The sequence below is a fragment of the Nannobrachium achirus genome, assembly GCF_963921795.1.
Source record: "Nannobrachium achirus genome assembly, chromosome: 10".
In the NCBI taxonomy this organism is placed as follows: Eukaryota; Metazoa; Chordata; class Actinopteri; order Myctophiformes; family Myctophidae; genus Nannobrachium; species Nannobrachium achirus.
Window position 1 is genome coordinate 58,338,070 of NC_137819.1, and position 19,452 is coordinate 58,357,521.

A 19,452-nucleotide genomic window follows, 5' to 3' on the forward strand; every position below is an offset into this window, starting at 1 on the left:
TCATACCTTGCCATACCCAATTGACGCCTCTGCGAAAGCGCACACTCAATCCTCCCCTTCTACACACAATCTAGAAATAAACAAAACACAAACCGTCCCCTCCCCTCCCCTCCCGTCCCCACCTCATCCAGTCCTTCTCCGTTTCTAAAATGAGTTACTACAGTATAACAGGAAAAAAGAGAATAGATTTATCTTTAAACTCGTTTCTAGTTAGTTTTTTGTTTTCTTTCACCTCTAGACTGCATCATCTGAATACTGTGTGAGAGTGTTAGTGTGTTCTGCTGTTACTGGTGTGTCGATGCGGAGCTTCACAAAATGTCCATGGTACCAAAAAAAAAAGTGCAGTTGAACTCCGACTCGTTCCTGCCGCTCTCTTCCTTCTCTCTCTCTCGCTCTCTCTCTCCTCCTTTTCCTCTCTCCCTCCAAGTTCATCAGCGCCGGTGTTTTCTTCCTCGCGTCACTCCTATGCCTTTTCATCCCAAAAAAATCTTGGTACGATTCCTTTTCTCTGTGCATAATGTTACCAATTGCCGTTACAGCTGAGACACACTAGGGGGCATCAGTCTCCAGCTTTCTCATTCCCATTTGATACAAAAAAAACAACACACAGCCATTCCCCCCCCCCCCCCCCCCCCCCCCCCCAAGCCAGTTCAGTACCATTTGTTCCTTGCAGGCGGCGCGTTGGAGTTTAAAATGAACCGCGGTCTGTGCTGATAAATGCAGACGCGTTCGGTGCTTCAGTCTGTCCCACGCACGCGGCTTGCAGGCTGCAGGTTGTTCATTTTTGTTCGATGCATTTAAGTGCATGGGTTATTTCTCCTATGTTTATTAAAAAAAAAGAAACACATTTTGCATCACACTACGTTGACGAGTCTGGGTCCACTGCCCCTCCCCCTGAGTTCTCCATGTGAACCCTTATATATATATATATGTAAAAAAAAAAGACTGTAATCGCGACAACACTTCTGACCTCTTCAGCCCCCTCGACGTCTAATCAGTCCGAGATGACAGGGGTGGGAGGACGTCCATCTGGAGAGAGGGTCCTCGGTACGGAGTAGGATCTACAACACCTCTCTCTCTCGATGACGCGGCCTTCCCTTCTTCTTCCTCCTGTCCGTCCCCTCCGTGCCCCAGCTCTCAGATATTAGTGAAGACAGTGTGCTTTCCAGGCACGCTGGTCAGAGGAGCAACTTCATTTCCTTCCCACAAAATCGCCGAAGCCAAGTGTCCGTCGGCGAAGCCGTCTTCCGGCTCCCTCCTCCAGGAGGTATGAGACATCTATGGCTGTGGAAGCAACAAGACAGAGAACGTCAGGGTTTCTGATCCAAACCAAGAGCTCTAGAACTGCTGCTTTTCTATCCTAGGAGCGACTCTAGTACTGATAGTTGTCTGTCCAACCAGGACCCCCCCTAGTAGTGCTGGTTTCGTGTCCTACCAGGACCTCAGCCGTACCAGAAAACCAGGATTACCAGGGGTCTCCCCGAAGGACCGGTTGTTCGAAGGAACAATCGCCTCCCTCTGGGGCTGTCACAATTATTACATAATCGTCTAATCGCAATTATTTGAGGTAATTGCAATTATTTTGCATAATCGTTTCCATGTTGAGAAATGTTAATATAGTTACAAACACTTTCAAAAAGTAGTCTGAAATAGACGATCTACTGTACAAGCTCACAACGCGTGGCATCGCGGCGCGTTGTGTGCTTGTAATGTGAGCTTGTAATGTTCTTTTTTAAATATAAAATTGTCAAATTATGTCAGTAATTTCTTTGTATATTTAAGTTATGTGTCACGATTGCCATGTGCAACTTCAAAGCCTAAAAGCCAAACAGAAATGTAACTGTCAACGAAAAATACACAATTAAATCGTTAATCGCAATCATTTGAGTGACAATTAATCGTCATGTAAAATGTCATAATCGTGACAGCCCTACCTCTCTCTCTCTCAACCTCCCTCTTAAGTCTCCTCACCATTCTTGCTGGGCGTTCTGTGCAGGAGGTCCAGCAGGATCTTGTTGAGTCTGTCCCTCTGCGCCTCCCTCCGGCCCAGCCCCGGGTGGTGCTGGTGGTGCTGCTGGTGGTGGAGTGGAGAGGAGGCCGAGGACGAGGGCAGCTCCAGCATCTCTCCCGCCCTCTCCGTCGACACCTCCTCCAGCTCCCTCCGCTCCTCCGTCTCCTGGCTCCGCTGCTGCTGCTCCTCCTCCACCTCGTCCTCCTCGTCCTCCTCTTCGTCCTCTTCGTCCTCGTCTTCTTCGTCGTCAGGGTCTCCTCCCTCCTCCCCGCTCCGCTGGGCTCCCGGGGGCCGCCCCGCCGCGGGGACGCGCTCCTCGGAGGAGGCCGTGTCCCCGTCGTCCTCTTCCCCTCCTCCTCCTCCTCCTCCTCTCCCGTCCTCCTCGCCCTCCAGGGGGAAGTCGTCTCCTCGGTCGCAGGAGGAGGCGTCGTCGTCGCAGCCGCCCGCCCCTTTGGGACGCTCGCTCTTCCAGGCCGAGCGGCCGCCGTTCCTCTTGTAGTTGTCGGGGACGTAATGCGGCTGTTGACGAGAGTTGGGACACGGTTAAAGAAAAGAGTAACACTGCGATCCGTTGGATGGTGTAGTGTTGAAGAAGAAGATGCTCGTCTCACCTTGTGCCCTTATTTGGTTGTTTATATCCTCCCTGAGGACTTCATAATCTAAAATACAGTAGCTGTCTCCCTCTCAGCTTTCCTACCGTCTCTTGCCCTCTCAGCCTTTCTATTATGTCTCCTTCTCAGCTTTCCTACCATATCTCCCTCTTAGTTTTCCTACCGTCTGGCTCTATCTCAGCTTTCCTAATGTCTGTTTCCCTCTCAGCTTTCCAACCGTCTGTCTCCTTCTCAGCTTTCCCTCTCAGCTTTCCAACCGTCTGTCTCGTTCTCAGCTTTCCTACGTTCTGTCTCACTCTTAGCCTTCATACTGTCTATTTCCCTCTTAGCTTTCCTACTGTCGGTCTCCCTCTCAGCTTTCCTATTTGTCTACCTGCCTATCATCTTTTCTCATGTTTCCTTCCCCATAACAGTAGCTCCCTTGCGCTCACCGTACCATGATATATCTAAAACTCATTAACAAATTAAAAACTTATAACCAACCATTATACAGTACATAACAGGAATATTACATATCGTCACTTGTCGGGCAGAAACCTTGTATCTCCGAGTTTCAAATTTGTAATTTTTTTTCGCAAAGCAAAGCCCTGCTTCATCATACAAGGCTGTCGCACAAAAGTAGTGAAAACAGCAGATCTACAAGCACACAACGCCTCGCACCTGTGTACATGTAGATCGGCTGTTTTCACTAGTTTAAATCATTTTTAAAATGATAAATACAAAACAAACGGTTTTGGACATACAAGGTTTTCACCCGACAACGACAGTATATTACATCTATTTCTATTACACACTGATTCACAGTAATCACTATGTAATTAATGATCTGTAATTATTGATTCACTGAAAATCTAAAACTAGTCTATCTAGCCTAAATGTGAATCTGCCGGCAAGATGAGGTGTAGGTATGCTTTTTTCCACTTTTTGATATGCCTCTGCTTGTGCATATCTGCTTGAAGCAGCGGGTAAGCAGAGCGAGGCCTGGTAAGTGCCGTGCTAAGTCATAACATTAAGCTGTAACATTATCTCTCCACCCTCAAAATAGCTTCCCTGCGTTTATGAAGCAATGACAGCCCAGTCTGAACAGTCTGTCCTGCCTTCCTTGACAACACTCACCGAGAAGTCTCTTTTGGGCGCGAGGCGCTTGGGGAAATGGTTGAAGGCGTATGGCTTGGTGCAGACAGGGTAGCGGTTCCTGTGGATCTTGTAGAAGAGGTGAGCGGACTTGTCCAGCCGGTAGTCGCAGATGTAAACGTCCTGCTCTTTGACGCCCTTGGGCCGTCCTGTAGGGCAGAGACACACTCTGAGTTAGCCTGGAGGTTAAACAGGTTATGGACCTTGGCTGTCGAATGGCGCAAGAGCAAGCAATACCTGACTCATACTTAGTTGTGCGCCGGTGTTGTGCAAAAGAGAAATAGCAGATCTACAAAACCCATGGTGAGCTTGTTGTAGAATGGCTATTCTCTGTGCGTTAGGGATGCGAATCTCGACCACTGAGGCGATACGATACGGACCTCGATACACTGCCAGCGATACGATATAATTGCGATACATTGAAATCCTGCCGATACGATACATCGCGATCCACCCCTGTTCCCGATACGATGCGAAACGATTCACGATTCACCACGATTCAAGCCCAAATCCCAAAATTTACAAAACATAGCGACTAAAAATGTATGAAATTTAAATTCAAGGCAATTTATTGTTTCACTGTAGTATAGGCTCTGTCTAACAACCCAACATAGGCCTATAGTATTCTGGGAGAACACAAAGCTGCTGGCTATTGTAGAATTGTTTCATAACTAATCATATAGAAGGCCTATGTCATTATTAGTAGGCCTATATGTCTTCAACTGGGAGTCAGGGACCCCAATCCAGGGTTATTACAGGGGGCCTGCCAAATATTTCTGTGATACAGTAGGCTATAATGCCTAGCCTACAGCGAGGGTCCCTGCTTGATCTCTGTCTGAGCCAAGGGGTCCTTGACCTGAAAAACAATAAAGTCCCTCCCTGGTTTGTATTATTATATTATATTATATTATATTATATTATATTATATTATATTATATTATATTATATTATATTATATTTAATCCAGGATTATGCCATTTTTATAGACAAAATGTTTTAAAACAGATCTACAAGCTCACAGCGCGTCGCATCCACGACGCATTGTGAGCTTGTAGGTCTGCTATTTTAGGTGCGACACCCTTGTACTGCGATGTATAAATTAGGCTTCTTTCAAGTGAGAGAGTTGCTTGCATCAACAGGAAAGTTGTAGAACAGTGACAAATACTTTGTTTTAAACGCAAGCAGTAGTCCTACAACACCCAGCAACATTGTTGTTGTGTGTGTGTGCAGTTAATATAGCGCAGAAGATGATCTCAATCAATTGTCCGTCGGAGATTCGCTAAGAAACGGCTGTTGATTACATATCACTCGATCAGCCTGTGCTACTCTGTGACAACAATCAGCGCAGCGGACTTGGATGATAAAGCTAAGTACTGTGCAACTAATCTTGCATCTTTTTAACCCGTGGGGCTGCTAGTTCGTCTGTGTTGATTCACTCGTATTTCGCTGCACTGTCTGTCTCCCTGGTTGCCTGCATGCAGAGTGCAGATGTTGTCCGTCTGTCCGAGTCGCAGCTCGCGTTAAAGACTGGCTTTTGGGGAGGGGGTTGAACGGCTGATGATGGTGCATTCATGGCGCCTCGGAAACACAGGATATAATGAAATACTATAATGGAAGAACCGATACAATCGCGGAATTTACCGATCCAGACACTCACGGTACGATCCATCACGATTTCGGCCGTCTATTGTACCGGTACACACTGAATGAACCGATTCAACCGTATCGCGGACGTTTGTATCGCGATTACGATCCGTACCGGTATATCTTCGCATCCCTACTGTGCGTGACACCGGGATAAATCACAACTCGACTGTATGGTAATAGCTGTATGCTTGGTCACATATTTACACCATGGTCACTCAAATCTCTGGAGCAGATGAGGGTTGAGTGCCTTGCTAAATGGCACACAGACAAGTAGTCGTCAATGAAAAGCATGACTACTATAGTAAAATTTTTCTTTCTATTGGGTGTGGGGATTAAACCATATCGCCGTTGACGGGTGGTAACCTTGTATCTCCAAGTTTAAAATGTGTCTGTTCTTTCCCAAAGTAATTCCCTGCTTCATCATACAAGGCAGTCGCACAGAAGTAGTGAAAACATCAGATCTACAAGCATACAACGCCTCGCGGTGCGAGGCGTTGTGTGCTTTTAGATCGGCTGTTTTCACTAGTTTAAATCATTTTTAAAATGATGACAACGACGATATGTACTGTGGTTAACATCATTCTTCACTGTGTGTGTATGCGCGTGTGTTGCCTCACCTTTGCAGTAGGTGTAGAGGTCGAGGACGCAGCACGTCCCCACCACAGCCTCCAGGGGGATGATCTCGTACAATGGCATGCGGAACAACTCGTTCTGGTAGAACCTCCGTGATGGCGAATGGTGGGTCTCGTGGGGACGGAAGTAATGGTGGCCAAAGGCAAACCTCTCACCCCTTCAACGAGGAGAGACAAAGAAAACAACAGCATGTCAGCTGCTTTGATACAACTGGGACTTTGTTTAAACTGCATATTAAAAATCTGCACTATGTGGGAAATTATTCAGCAAGCCATAGGAACCTCTCCGTATAGAGTTTTATGGACCATGGTCAGTAGAGATGCTCCGATTGTGATTTTTGGGGCCGATACCCATCACTGATCAACTGGAATCAGTATCTGCCGATAGCGATATTCCCGATCACAGTGCCAAATCCATAAATTCTCCTATTTATTGTTTTACTGTAGGCGCATTTTTATATTTAATGATTCTTCTTACAAAACATTGACATTGTATATTAAGTATAAACATTAGGAGATTGCAGGCTGAGGTCCTTTAGTATCCAATTCAACTTGTAGGAGTTGAAGTAGAGGTTACATTCAGTCCCACATATAAATATTGTGAATATAGCTGATCTAGCCTGTAGATCGGCAAAGCCGATAGAGGCAAAGTTGATACCGATCAAAGCCGACAGAAGCATTATCGGCCGATCGCGATCACTCACCGATCAATCGGCACATTTCTAATGGTCAGTCTTGCCAAAGTATTCCACGGGAAGCCAATTTAGTTCCCTAAACTGGCTGCTTCCAACATGAGTTCTCGGACACAAACCTAGTATGACCCTAATATAAGCCCATTCTGTGCTGACTGCAACATAACTTGGTTAACTTGGTTAAGTGGCTTGGTCAAGCTTGGTCAAGTAAACTGACTTTACTTTTTATCTAAAAACCTGGTTCTGGCTAAAAACGTAGTCAGAACCTACGGTATATATGAAGGGCTGCCATGAATCTTTGCATTGGCTCTGCGAATGTTGTTATCTGTAAAATGTCTGAATGGTTTCCACCCAGTTGTTAACCCATTCATTGAATTTAGAGGTCACGAGATGTACAGTATCAGCTAGGCGTAGATCTCTGATCGTCTATAGCAGTGGCTCTCAAAGTGGATTCCAGGGACGCTGTGGGTTCCTTTAAACTAAAGGACAACTTTAATTTTTTACAACAAGGGTTCATATTTTAGATTGTAATTAAAGAATATAAAAGATGAGTGTTAAATTGATTTCATTTACTTCTTTCTATTGTTTTAGAGCTTCTTATTTCAGTGGTTGGGGGCATGCGTACAAGTGGCTAAATATGTCATTTTACACAGAATAAGCCCATTCCCAAGATACAACGCAACCTTTCATGGTTGGATGTGACTTATGGGGGCTAGAAGTGTTACAGTAAATAGCAATAAAGAAACTGCTGGCTTATTGTGTCTAAAAAGACATATTTAGCCACTTGTACGCATGCCCCCATGCGTACGCATGCCCCACATTTTAGCACGGTAAACGCGATAAAACAATAGAACGAAGCAAATGAAAACATTTTAACACTCACTTTTTCTTTTCTCTAATTACAATCTAAAATATGAACCCTTGTTGTAAAAAAACAAAGTTGTCCTTTAAAGGTGGTCTAAATTGACCCCTACAAGTCTGTAACTCTAACAGAGCACAAATGGAACCAAATGAACCCTAACGGGTCCATTTGGTTTCATTTGTACACTGTCAGAGTTAAGGGAAGACCTTGAAATGTAAAAGTTTGAGAAACACTGGTCTATATTAGCTATGCAGGATGTAGCGGCACGCCACGCTCCAACAGGTAGTGGTGTTCTTCTGTCCGACTCACTTTTCGTTTTTCCAGAGTTTCTCAATGCGGAAGATGTCCAACTTGTCTCTGTTGACGTGAGACAGGAGACGGTACGACTGTCTGACAGGCTGTCCCTCCGGGGTACGTCTGCTGTCCCTCATCAGGTACACACAGTCACCTGGATGACACATGCACACGCGCACACGCACGCACGCACACACACACACACACACACACACACACACACACACACACACACACACACACACACACATTTTTATAGGGACTCATTCTGCCTCTGACAGTAGATGAGAGTTGAAACCAAAGGCAGCATAATAGGGTATATGCATATACACCATTTTGTTCTACTTCCGGTGTCTTTCGACTTCCTTCACAGATGTTACCGATGATACTAATGAAGGGTCTGTTCCATTCTGCATGTTGGCTCACTGGAAACACTCTGCTACACCAGTGGGTCTCAAAGTGTCCTTGAGTGGGTTCCAAATGTCCCCATACAGGTGTGTAACTCTGACAGTGTACAAATGGAAGCAAATGGACCTGCAAGGGTCCATTTGCTTCCATTTGTAGTTATGGGGGTTATGGGAGTTATGGGGGTCCTTGAAATGAAAGCACCACTGTACAATACATCAAACAGAGCCTTAATTAGTATCATCAGTAACACCTGTGAAGATAGTCGAAAGACACCCGGAAGTAGAACAAAATGGCGTATGTGCATATAGACTATTGTTGAGCTGTTAGAGTGGTTACCTTGGTGCAGCAGGAGATCGTCTCTGAGCAGGCAGATGTAGTAAATGGAACCTGACTGGGCGTAACTGGGCTGAGGCAGCATGGGGACTTCCTACACAACACACACACACACACACACACACACACACACACACACACACACACGCACACACACACACGGATTAGATTAGAAGGAGGACTCTCGTGGAGAGACTTCAAAGAAAGAAGAACCCAATAGAAAGAAAATGAAAAGTCATACACACTCATTTAAACGATCACTTAAACCCTATATATACTTTGTTGTCCAGGGTCGCCAAGGGGTCAGCCCCCCCCCCCCCCCCCCCCCCCTTCATCATATTTATTCACCAAAACGATTTGATCGGCAAGATCTCAACACGCCATGTTGCAAACGCGTGTTGAGAGCTTGTAGATCAGTTCTTTTCGCAGAATGGTCTCCCATTAAGAATAGGGACGCTAGGGTTTCGTGTGTTAAACCCATTTACTGTAGGCCTAGAATCATATTGAAAAATAGCAGATATACAAGCTCGCAGCGCTTGTAAAAATATTCGCTTCTGGGGGGTCCCTGGAACAACATGATTTGAGATGGGGGTCCGTGGCCAAATACATGTAATTTTGGGGGTCCTTGACATGAAAAAGTTTGAGAACCACTGATTTAGAAGAAGGATTTAGAAGACATTTATAGAATCGGGTCAAAGAGATTCAAAGACTTGCACAAATGCTCACCATTTAAAAAAAATAGCTGATCTACAAGCTCACAGCGCGGCACTCGGTGCCGTGCTGTGAGCTTGTATATCTGCTATTTTTTAATAGTTAAAGCATAAAATAATGGTTAAAGTGGTTCAAATCTAAAGTGACACAGATTTGCGTTCGGGCTTAAATGGCTTAATGACAGGGTTACACAAACAGTTAAAGAGAGGAGAGGAATACATAGTGATTAGGGGTGTAACGATACATTTTAATAGCGATTCGATACATATCACGATACATGGTTGACGATACGATACATGGACGATATTGGTTCATTCATGGCGATACGATACGATTCGATTCAATGATTTAAAATCGATATAGTAACTATTTAGCAAAGAAATTAATTCTGTGTGAAAGGTGTGGATAGTGCAGGTTTTTAAGGGAAACATGTATTATTATATATATAAACCTGCACCTTGACATGAACCCAGAAATTACACACATTTATCGATAGACCAGTATAGCTATATGGAAAGGAAAAGTAATGAAACCCCTCCTTTTAATTTTTTCTTCTTAAAAATGCTAAATACAATGCTCAAGTAAGTAGTAACGATACAATCGATTCTTTGTACTGCCGATTCGATACGATACAAAATAAAACGATATGATACGATTTTAGCTGTTTTCATTTCGATATACTTCGATTTTTTAAGTTAAAAACGATATTTCGATACAGTTACTATATCGTTACACCCCTAATAGTGATGTTTATAATGCATTGAGATGAACCTACCCTGTCCACGGGGCGAGGATCACACTGTTCACACAGGTAATGCTCCACCTCCGTCTCCAACCGCATGCAGTCGAAGTGCTGCCAAACCTACAACAATATGAGACAAACATCTAGTCAGAACCGCTGGTGGGGCACGGTGGCGCAGTTGGTTGTGCTGTCGCCTCACAGCTAGAACATTCTCTGCGTCATCAGCACCCACGCCCTAGGTGGGGTCGGCGAAAGGGCCTTTCTGTGTGGAGTTTGCATGTTCTCCCTGTGTCTCCTGGGGTTGATACCCTCACAAAAACATGCAGTAATCCTGGTCTCTATAATGCCTTCGCCCCCTGGCCAGCCTGTGGGCGCCTGATGGAGGGGAAAGGAACTGGTTGGAATAACGTGTTCCTTCCATGCGTTACGTCCAATCCGGGGAAATCCCCACTGTCAGGTGAAAAGAAACAACTTGGACTACTCATGCACTGAAGGAAGCATGAGGTTAAGGTCTTTGCACACTGCTGCGTTTTTCGTTGCGAAATGCGTTTTTCAGGGCAAGGAGAGAGAGAGAGATAGAGAGAGCAAGGGACCGAGTGGTGCGCGAAACGTGCGGCAGTGTGCAAATGTGACTGACATAACGTGAGGTAGATTTTTTATTTGTGCGCTCCGAAATTCACTCCGATATTCGGCCCGAAAAACGCAGCAGTGTGCAACCAGCTTTAGTCTGTTGTCTCCCCAGAGGAAGAGCAGAAACCAGGATTACAGGTTAGGTAATTGGCACTGGGTGAAAAATGGGTTACAAAATCGTGCGATAAAAATGATATATAAAAAAAAGAAGAACTGCTGGTGGTCGCATTGCCTTTTGCCTTGAAGTTGGTTCTATGTACTGTAGTGTAGCTTCATTCCCATGCGTTGTTTTAATCTGGTCAATTGAGTCTCATTCTTGCGTAGACTTGGCTAGACTTGCCTCATTTACTCTGAACAGAAGTGAAGTGAATAAAAGTGAACGTTGAATCATTTCCCCACCTAGTGAGTGACCACTGGTTTATCTGTCTGTAGGTTAAAATGGGTCGGTTGGGGGGCAATTACTTCTGTTATTTTTGAAATTGTATCGCTTGTCAGGTCATTAACATTCTCTTTCAGCGTCGCTAAAATGAAATGGCCGCTAAACAAAGTAAAAACAACATTCATTACAGCGAACCACAAATCACTGGACTGGGGAGGAATGTGATCCCACGACAGTTCCATCACAGTCAGGGGCGTCACAAGGGGGGTGGGGGGGAGTGGGACTGAGTTACTGGGGTGGAGGGGCCTTCATTATTTTATACTTTAGCTATTGAAAAATAGCAGATCTGCAAGCTCACAGCTTTTTTTTTAAGCGAACATATTTAACAAAAACTTTGCTCCTGGGTGGTCCCTGGAACTAAATATTTTGAGAAGGGGGTCCGTGGCCAAATACATATCATTTTGGGGGTCCTTCACATGAAAAAGTTTGAGCTCCACTGACATAGAAACATAGGTTTTCCCCCCAAAAAATAAGGATTTGAAACATTCAAAGACTTGCACACGTTTTCACGATTTTTCAAAAACAGCAGATCTACAAGCTCGCAGCGCGGCACTCGGTGCCGCGCTGTGAGCTTGTATATCTGCTATTTTTCAATAGTTAAAGCACAAAATGTGAGTGAATCCTTGTACCCAGGGCCCATAATTTGGTGCGACACTCCTGATCACAGTCACTGTCTGCCTGATTCAATCATGTGGAAAAGAAATGGCAGGAATTTGATTACAACCCTCCCTTGCTGTTGAATCAGACCACGCGGTGCAACGTTTAGGACTACAGAGGAATCACCCCAAATCACTTACAGATGGAGAGGGTCGTTTGATTCCCTCTGCTTCAACTCCACGTAAAAACAAAGGATTGTATCGGGCGTGTCAGTAGGTCACCGGATAGTGAGCGGACCACATAATCCTAACATTTCCCCCAATATAATTTCTGCTGGTAGCCGGGGAGCCACTGTGCCAAAATGAGAGAAGACCTGTGTGATGTCATGACATACTCCAAATTTTAGTTTTTCCTATTAATTTGGTCAATAAGGTACACAGAATGAGAGGCCTGCTCTGCCGGAAACACTGCGAAAAAAAGTTTCCCATTGACTTCACTATACTGGAAAAAAACACAACAAAAAAAGTAGCATGTGAGGGGTCAAACTAAGGGTTCTTCATGATTCTGAATCCATTGCAAGCATTTGTTTTGCATGAAAAACATTCCTTGGGCTAGATTTCAGCCTCTCAAACCTGTGAAAAGTGATGAGTCATCACTTTTCACCGTTATTTTGGTCCATTTTCTAGCCCAAGGAATATTTTTCATGCAAAACAAATGCTTGCAATGGATTCAGAATCATCAAGAACCCCTAGTTTGACCCCTCACATGCTACTTAAAGCATATTTTTTTTGTTGGTGTGTTTCTTTCCTGTATATTGAAGTCGATGGAGTGAATGTACAAATGACCATAACTTTTCTTCGCAGAGTTTCTGTGGACCTTAATGACCAAATTAATAGAAAAAACAAAAATAAAAAGTATGTCATGACGTCACAGGTAAAACCCTATTCTTTGAGCTTTTGGGCCTGTGGCTCCCCGGCTATGGAGACCGGCGTTGCATGTTCAGCCCCCTCTCTCAGCCCTCAGTTTCCTGTCTCACAATTATGCTATGTAAATAAATACCAAAACATAAAAGATCTTATGACTGCACGACTGTCGTGTCTGCTGCTCTATTTGCTATTGTGACTCCAGAGCAGTTCAGACTAGTTTGTTTTACACTTCATATGTGGTTTATAAAGACCCTACCAGCCACAACGGCCAGTAAGTAAAAGGTTTGTTTTTGTGGCCATAGACGTTGAAATGGTTTGACTATTGAGTGCCACTACCGACCTCGTTGAACCCTGCCAAGTACCCTGCCCAATTACTATACTAGTACTATGGAAGGCCACAGCTGAGTGGTTAGTGAGTCCGCCTGGGGAGCCAGAGCCCCTGGTTGTCCCAGGTACGATTCCAGGCCAGCAATGTCGATGTGTGTCCCTGAGCAAGACCCCTAATTAACCCCTAATTGCTCCCCGAGCGCCGTAGAATCCAATGGCAGCTCACTGCCGCTAGTTGTTATAGGATGGGTGAATGACATCACTGCTCCTAGTTGTTATAGGATGGGTAATTGCACAGAACAAATGTGTGTACATATATATATATACAGTATAACGTGACAAAAAACACGCCACCAAGGAGCTGGGACTCTTCTATTCCATACTATACGGTATTCCTACACTGGCTCCCGTTCACACTTCCAAATGTCTGCCTTTCCAATACTTTCTCCCTCTCAGTTTTTCTACTGTCTCCCCAGCACTCTCTCTCTCTCAGCTTTCCAGCTGCATGTCTCTCCTGCACTCTTAGCTTTCTTTCTGTCTGTCTCCCTCTCAGCTTTCCTAATGGGTTTATTTTACACTGTGACTCCTTTTTAGCTTTCCTACACTCTACAATATAATATCTCCTACATTGCTTGCTCTCAGCTTTCCCACAGTCTGTCTCTGCTACACTGACTCCCTCTCAGCTTTCCCACAGTCTGTCTCTGCTACACTGACTCCCTCTCAGCTTTCCCACAGTCTGTCTCTGCTACACTGACTCCCTCTCAGCTTTCCCACAGTCTGTCTCTGCTACACTGACTCCCTCTCAGCTTTCCCACAGTCTGTCTCTGCTACACTGACTCCCTCTCAGCTTTCCCACAGTCTGTCTCTGCTACACTGACTCCCTCTCAGCTTTCCCACAGTCTGTCTCTGCTACACTGACTCCCTCTCAGCTTTCCCACAGTCTGTCTCTCCTACACTGACTCCCTCTCAGCTTTCCCACAGTCTGTCTCTGCTACACTGACTCCCTCTCAGCTTTCCCACAGTCTGTCTCTGCTACACTGACTCCCTCTCAGCTTTCCCACAGTCTGTCTCTGCTACACTGACTCCCTCTCAGCTTTCCCACAGTCTGTCTCTGCTACACTGACTCCCTCTCAGCTTTCCCACAGTCTGTCTCTCCTACACTGACTCCCTCTCAGCTTTCCCACAGTCTGTCTCTGCTACACTGACTCCCTCTCAGCTTTCCCACAGTCTGTCTCTCCTACACTGACTCCCTCTCAGCTTTCCCACAGTCTGTCTCTCCTACACTGACTCCCTCTCAGCTTTCATACAGTCTGTCTCTGCTACACTGACTCCCTATCAGCTTTCCCACAGTCTGTCTCTGCTACACTGACTCCCTATCAGCTTTCCCACAGTCTGTCTCTCCTACACTGACTCCCTCTCAGCTTTCATACAGTCTGTCTCTCCTACACTGACTCCCTCTCAGCTTTCCCACAGTCTGTCTCTGCTACACTGACTCCCTCTCAGCTTTCCCACAGTCTGTCTCTGCTACACTGACTCCCTCTCAGCTTTCCCACAGTCTGTCTCTCCTACACTGACTCCCTCTCAGCTTTCATACAGTCTGTCTCGCCAAGGAGTGGGACGATATGAAAATATCACATCACGATTATTGTGACAAAATAAATTGCGATTTACGATATTATTGCGATAATCAAAATTTCACAATTATCCTGGGGCGGAACATTTGCCAAAAAATAGAAGATCTACAAGCTCACAACGTGACGCGTTTTGAGCTTGTAGATTGGCTAATAAAAGACTGTATCAAGTATGTACAGTATATTATAAGTACCTTTTACTTATAGAGGGTTTAAGTAGTACCGCATATGCAGCTCGGCAAATAAAAGGTGAATTGATTCCAGTGCATGACGGCGGACGATATCATGATAAATTCAATCTCCACGATACGATTATCGCGAGTGTTTTTCATCACGATAAACGATAATATCACTTATGGTGCCATCGCCCTCAGCTTTCCTATATGTCCATCTCAACAGAGAAACAAACACAGAGGCCAAGTGGACCGTCCGTCCTCACTCGGATTAGAAAGAGAAATCCTTACCATGCACTTTTCACACTGGATCATGAGTCCCTCGTCCTTGTACATTCCACAGATGCAACGGATGACGTCGTCGTCCTTGTCGTGCGACCCGGGCCCTCCCCCGCCGTGATGATGGTGGTGGTGGGCGTGGTCACGCTCCAGCGAATCGGAGCTGTCGGCCTCGCTGGCGGTCTCGCCCACGATCTCGTCGATCTGGACGGCGGCCTCGTGCCGGGCGCTGTAGTACGCCTTCCTCAGCCGACACACGTCCCTGCCCACGGACGACTTCCTGCCGTAGTATTTCTGAAAAACAAATTAAGTCATTTAACCCATTTAGAACGGCCGGGTACACATTATTGTGTATTATTATTTTATGCTTTAACTATTGAAAAATAGCAGATATACAAGCTCACAGCGCGGCACCGAGTGCCGCGCTGTGAGCTTGTAGATCTGCTATTTTTGAAAAATCGTGAAAATTCGATATTTGGGCTTTTTTGTGCCTTTATTTGAAAGGATAGTAGACTGACAGGAAATGGGGAGAGAGATGGGGAATGACATGTGGCAGGTCGTCCGGATCGGGAATCGAACCGGCGACGCAGGCAGGCATCATAGCCTTGTATGTGGTATGCGCCTTAACCACTAGCGGGCGCCCCGAAAATTCGAATTTTGACCCGATTCTATAAGTGTCTTTTTGAATCCTTCTAAGGTTTTTTGAAAAACCCTATGTTTCTATGTCAGCAATCTGGCCAGCCATCGTCAAAGAAAAGATCCTTTTCACTTAAATGGAGCTCAGTTAGTCTGTTCTTGAGAGACTACTATGTCAGTGGTTCTCAAACCTTTTCATGTGAAGGACCCCCAAAATGATATGTATTTGGCCACGGACCCGCATCTCAAAATATTTCGTTCCAGGGACCCCCCAGAAGCAAAATTTGAGTTACAAACGTTCGCTTTGAAAATACACATATTCAAAGATTTGCACTCATTTTCACAGCTTTTTCAAAAAATTGCAGATCTACAAGCTCGCAGCGCGGCACTCGGTGCCGCGCTGTGAGCTTGTATATCTGCAATTTTTCTGAAAATAATGACCCAAAAATAGAAAATGGTAGGACATGTTGAAAGCGTGTGAACTCAGCGTGTGACCATTTTAAAGTTGTTTCAGTCAAAGCTCTTGAGCACAATTGTAACTATAATAGCAACCAATATAATCTGCTTTTGCTTTCACAGCTGCAATCATCTTGTAAGACCAGCTGTTGATTCCTTTCAGCGGAGGAGACCTCAGTTACTTTGGAATAAAATGTGTCTCAGTGGCACAGCTGCAGCGGGACATACTGAGCTTACTGCACAGACACATTAAATCTAAATATTGACAGGTGCTAAGGAACAAGAGAAGCTCACAGTGGCAAAAGGGACACTGTTTAACATACCGTATACACTATCGTCGTTGTCGGGTGGAAAAACCTCGTATCTCCAAGTTTCAAATTTGTACGTTCTTTCGCAAAGTAAAGACCTGCTTCATCGCACAAGGCCGTCGCACAAAAGGAGTGAAAACAGCAGATCTACAAGCAATCATTTTTAAAATGAAAAATGCAAAACGAACGGTTTTGGACATACAAGGTTTTCACCCGACAACGACGATATACTAGACAAACCCCCAGCATTAAAACTATGTATTTATCATTCTGTCACTAAGTCTTTAAGGTGAGCTTCCCACTACTCCACTGGGATGTGACCAGTCTTAAAGGGGCATGAAATCCTAAGCCTATTCTTTTTCTTGTTTTCCTGTATCCGTCATTCTTTTTTCCAACAGTTCTTAGCAACGGCCACACCCCAGGAGATTTTAACTGGACAGCCCTTCATTGGATAGCACCACCCACCCTCAGTCCACAGTGTATGCTTCTAAAAAAACACGGCTGTTTACATTATATTTAGCCGGCAAAACATTTTAATGTTGAAAAATAATGTTCTTTTATAACGAATGCATGACCTTTTACATCATTTGACAACAAGGCAGGTGCAGCGCCAGCGAGGGCTTGAGGCTCGTGAGCCATGCCCGTGCGAGCCTTTAGGCGAGCGAGTGCCCACGGGCTAGTATTTTAAAATTGCACATGGTACTTCAATATATGAATAGTATTTTTGGTGTAAATAAAAAAATTGTTAGACATTCAACAGATTAAGTTTAGGATAGCTTGACAAGACGAGCAAATACAAGCCGACAAAAATGTGCATCAGGCACATGCCCCGAGCTCGTCTGGAGTGTGTGTGTGTGTGTGTGTGTGTGTGGGGGGGGGGGGGGGCACTATCCCATGAAGGACTATGCAATGAAAATTTAATATTTCCTTAAAGGAGTAGTTCACCCCCAAAATGATAATATTTTTGGGTTTTTGTCACATTCCTAAGACAAAAAATTGATTCGAGTAAATTAACCCCCATTGATTCCGATGGGGACCCGTTTCGAAACGGGTCCCCATCCGGAACGAATGGGGGTAAATTTATTGTTATCACATTTTTGTCTTAGGAATGCAACAAAAAATTAAAAATATTATTGAACTCTAGTCTCCATGGCGTAACTAATCAATAGAAAAAAGTCAATTTGGGGGTGAACTACTCCTTTAACAAATAGGAGTCTTTTCACAAAAATTATAATAATTTAAAGGTCCGCTTAAAACCTCTGTGACCTTAAGACCAAGTGCCCCGGAGAGGTCTTTCAAGTGGCACTTTAAACTAAGCCAGACTCAATACACTTGTAAATCAAAGGTTCATGGGCATGTGTAGAGGAACAGCAGGCCTGACACTAGAGCTGATCTGAGAGCGGTGTCTGTCTGTGTCTCATGCGTGTGACAGCGTGTTTATGTGTGGTGGAGAACAGGGACATGCAGAGAATGTTAGAGAGGCAGGGGCTGAAATTCCTAAAAGGGCCTTTTGGTGAAAATATCGGAAATAGCAGACCTCCAAGCTCACAACACGTTGCGCTCCGATGCGTTGTGAGCTTGGAGGTTGTCTATTTCCGGTGCTTGATATACCACACTGAACTAAGCATAATCAAGTGAATACTGGAGATGTGGCGTAATGGCATGGGTTTCTACACAGAGAGGGCAAGATGCTGGCATGCTGCATGTAAGTTCAGGAGAGTTTGGACAAGGCAATTCTCTTGAATGCCGCCTTCAGGTATGGCATGGAAAGAGGGCATTTGCATTTCTTTCACCATAGTAAAAACTGCATTCATGGTGTGGAGAGGGCACTTTTTACAGACAGATAAAAGGGCAGGGGCTCAAGCCCCTGGAGAAGAGAAGCACCCACCTCTGCGTTGCGGAACACTTTGAGCATGTCGGTGTCGAAGGCCTCCACCGTCTTGTAGTGGCCAGTGAGGATCTGCTTCTCGATGGTGCTGAGGTCCAGAGGGTCAGACACTTTCTCATAGTACTGACTGTTCCTGATAACGACACGCAGGCAGTTGCTTTCTATTAGGGTAAATGTCAGAACCATTCATCTCAATGCTTTGTAACGCTGTTGTAATGTGAAAATCAACAACGACAATGTCTAAACGTTCATGCTTAACTGACAGGGTTCCCACACATTTTAACCAATACATTTCCAAAACTTTTCCAGAATATTTGACCCGATTTCCAGGCCTATATAACAATCATTCAGCACAATAACAAGTCTCCAATGTGCAATGCCCAAAGACAGACAGGGTTGCAAAATAAAGCATAGAATGGTGATGGAATGGGGGAATGAGATTGTAGACGTTTTTGTCACATATTTGGGCTGCAATCAAGCATCAAGCAAAAAACTACTTACTGTATGTTACATATCTTGTCATGTGCGACGTTTTACATGTTTTAGAAAGTGTCTTTACTAACAAAATCAATAGCCGAAAACAATGCATAGACAAATATTTTTCCAGAACCTTCCAGGACCCTTGATCAATTCCCAAACTTTTCCAGTCCTGGAAAGAAAACTAGACTAATTTCAAAATATTTCCAGGAATTTCATGACCGTGGGAACCCACAGGAGCAGTTTTGATTGAGTAACACAAAATTAGGTTGAATATAATAATATAAGTATGTCTTGAAAGACCACATAGCACAAAACAGTTGATAAATAGCCAAGATATATTTGAACTTGAGTCTTTGCACGCACCAAAGTCCTGCATGTCAAAACAGTTTCCTTTGAGGTTTCTAACTGTGTTTGTCTACTGGGTAGGCACTGCTTAACATAACATTCTGTCAGAATTTAAAAGCCTTGTTCATTCCTTGTACCAGTACGTGGGTTTGAGATCACATTCTTACCTCTTCCTAGATGGGAGGTTCACCAGCGGAGCGGCCAGCGTCTGCCCAGCTGAGTCTGTGGTGTGGTCAGAGAGAAAAGAATGAATTTCCTGT

General features: G+C 44.7%; 1 protein-coding gene across 2 annotated transcripts in view; it reads right to left on the reverse strand.

Moving 5' to 3' along the window:
* Nucleotides 1–650: 650 nt before the first annotated feature.
* Nucleotides 651–19,452, reverse strand: part of ash1l (ash1 (absent, small, or homeotic)-like) — a 61,104-nt gene continuing 42,302 nt past the window's right edge. Inside the window, exons 18-27 of one of the 2 annotated variants that reach the window (XM_080735020.1) lie at nucleotides 19,360–19,414; nucleotides 18,368–18,500; nucleotides 15,092–15,373; nucleotides 10,111–10,197; nucleotides 8,628–8,718; nucleotides 7,899–8,037; nucleotides 6,021–6,193; nucleotides 3,739–3,905; nucleotides 1,972–2,530; nucleotides 651–1,284 (exon numbers count right to left, since the gene is read on the reverse strand). In XM_080735020.1, coding sequence (XP_080591146.1) covers nucleotides 1,193–1,284; nucleotides 1,972–2,530; nucleotides 3,739–3,905; nucleotides 6,021–6,193; nucleotides 7,899–8,037; nucleotides 8,628–8,718; nucleotides 10,111–10,197; nucleotides 15,092–15,373; nucleotides 18,368–18,500; nucleotides 19,360–19,414 — 1,778 coding nt within the window. In that variant the 3' untranslated portion in view covers nucleotides 651–1,192. Of the gene's footprint in view, nucleotides 1,285–1,934; nucleotides 2,531–3,738; nucleotides 3,906–6,020; nucleotides 6,194–7,898; nucleotides 8,038–8,627; nucleotides 8,719–10,110; nucleotides 10,198–15,091; nucleotides 15,374–18,367; nucleotides 18,501–19,359; nucleotides 19,415–19,452 lie in introns of both variants that reach the window. The other variant, XM_080735021.1, reaches the window with a different exon arrangement.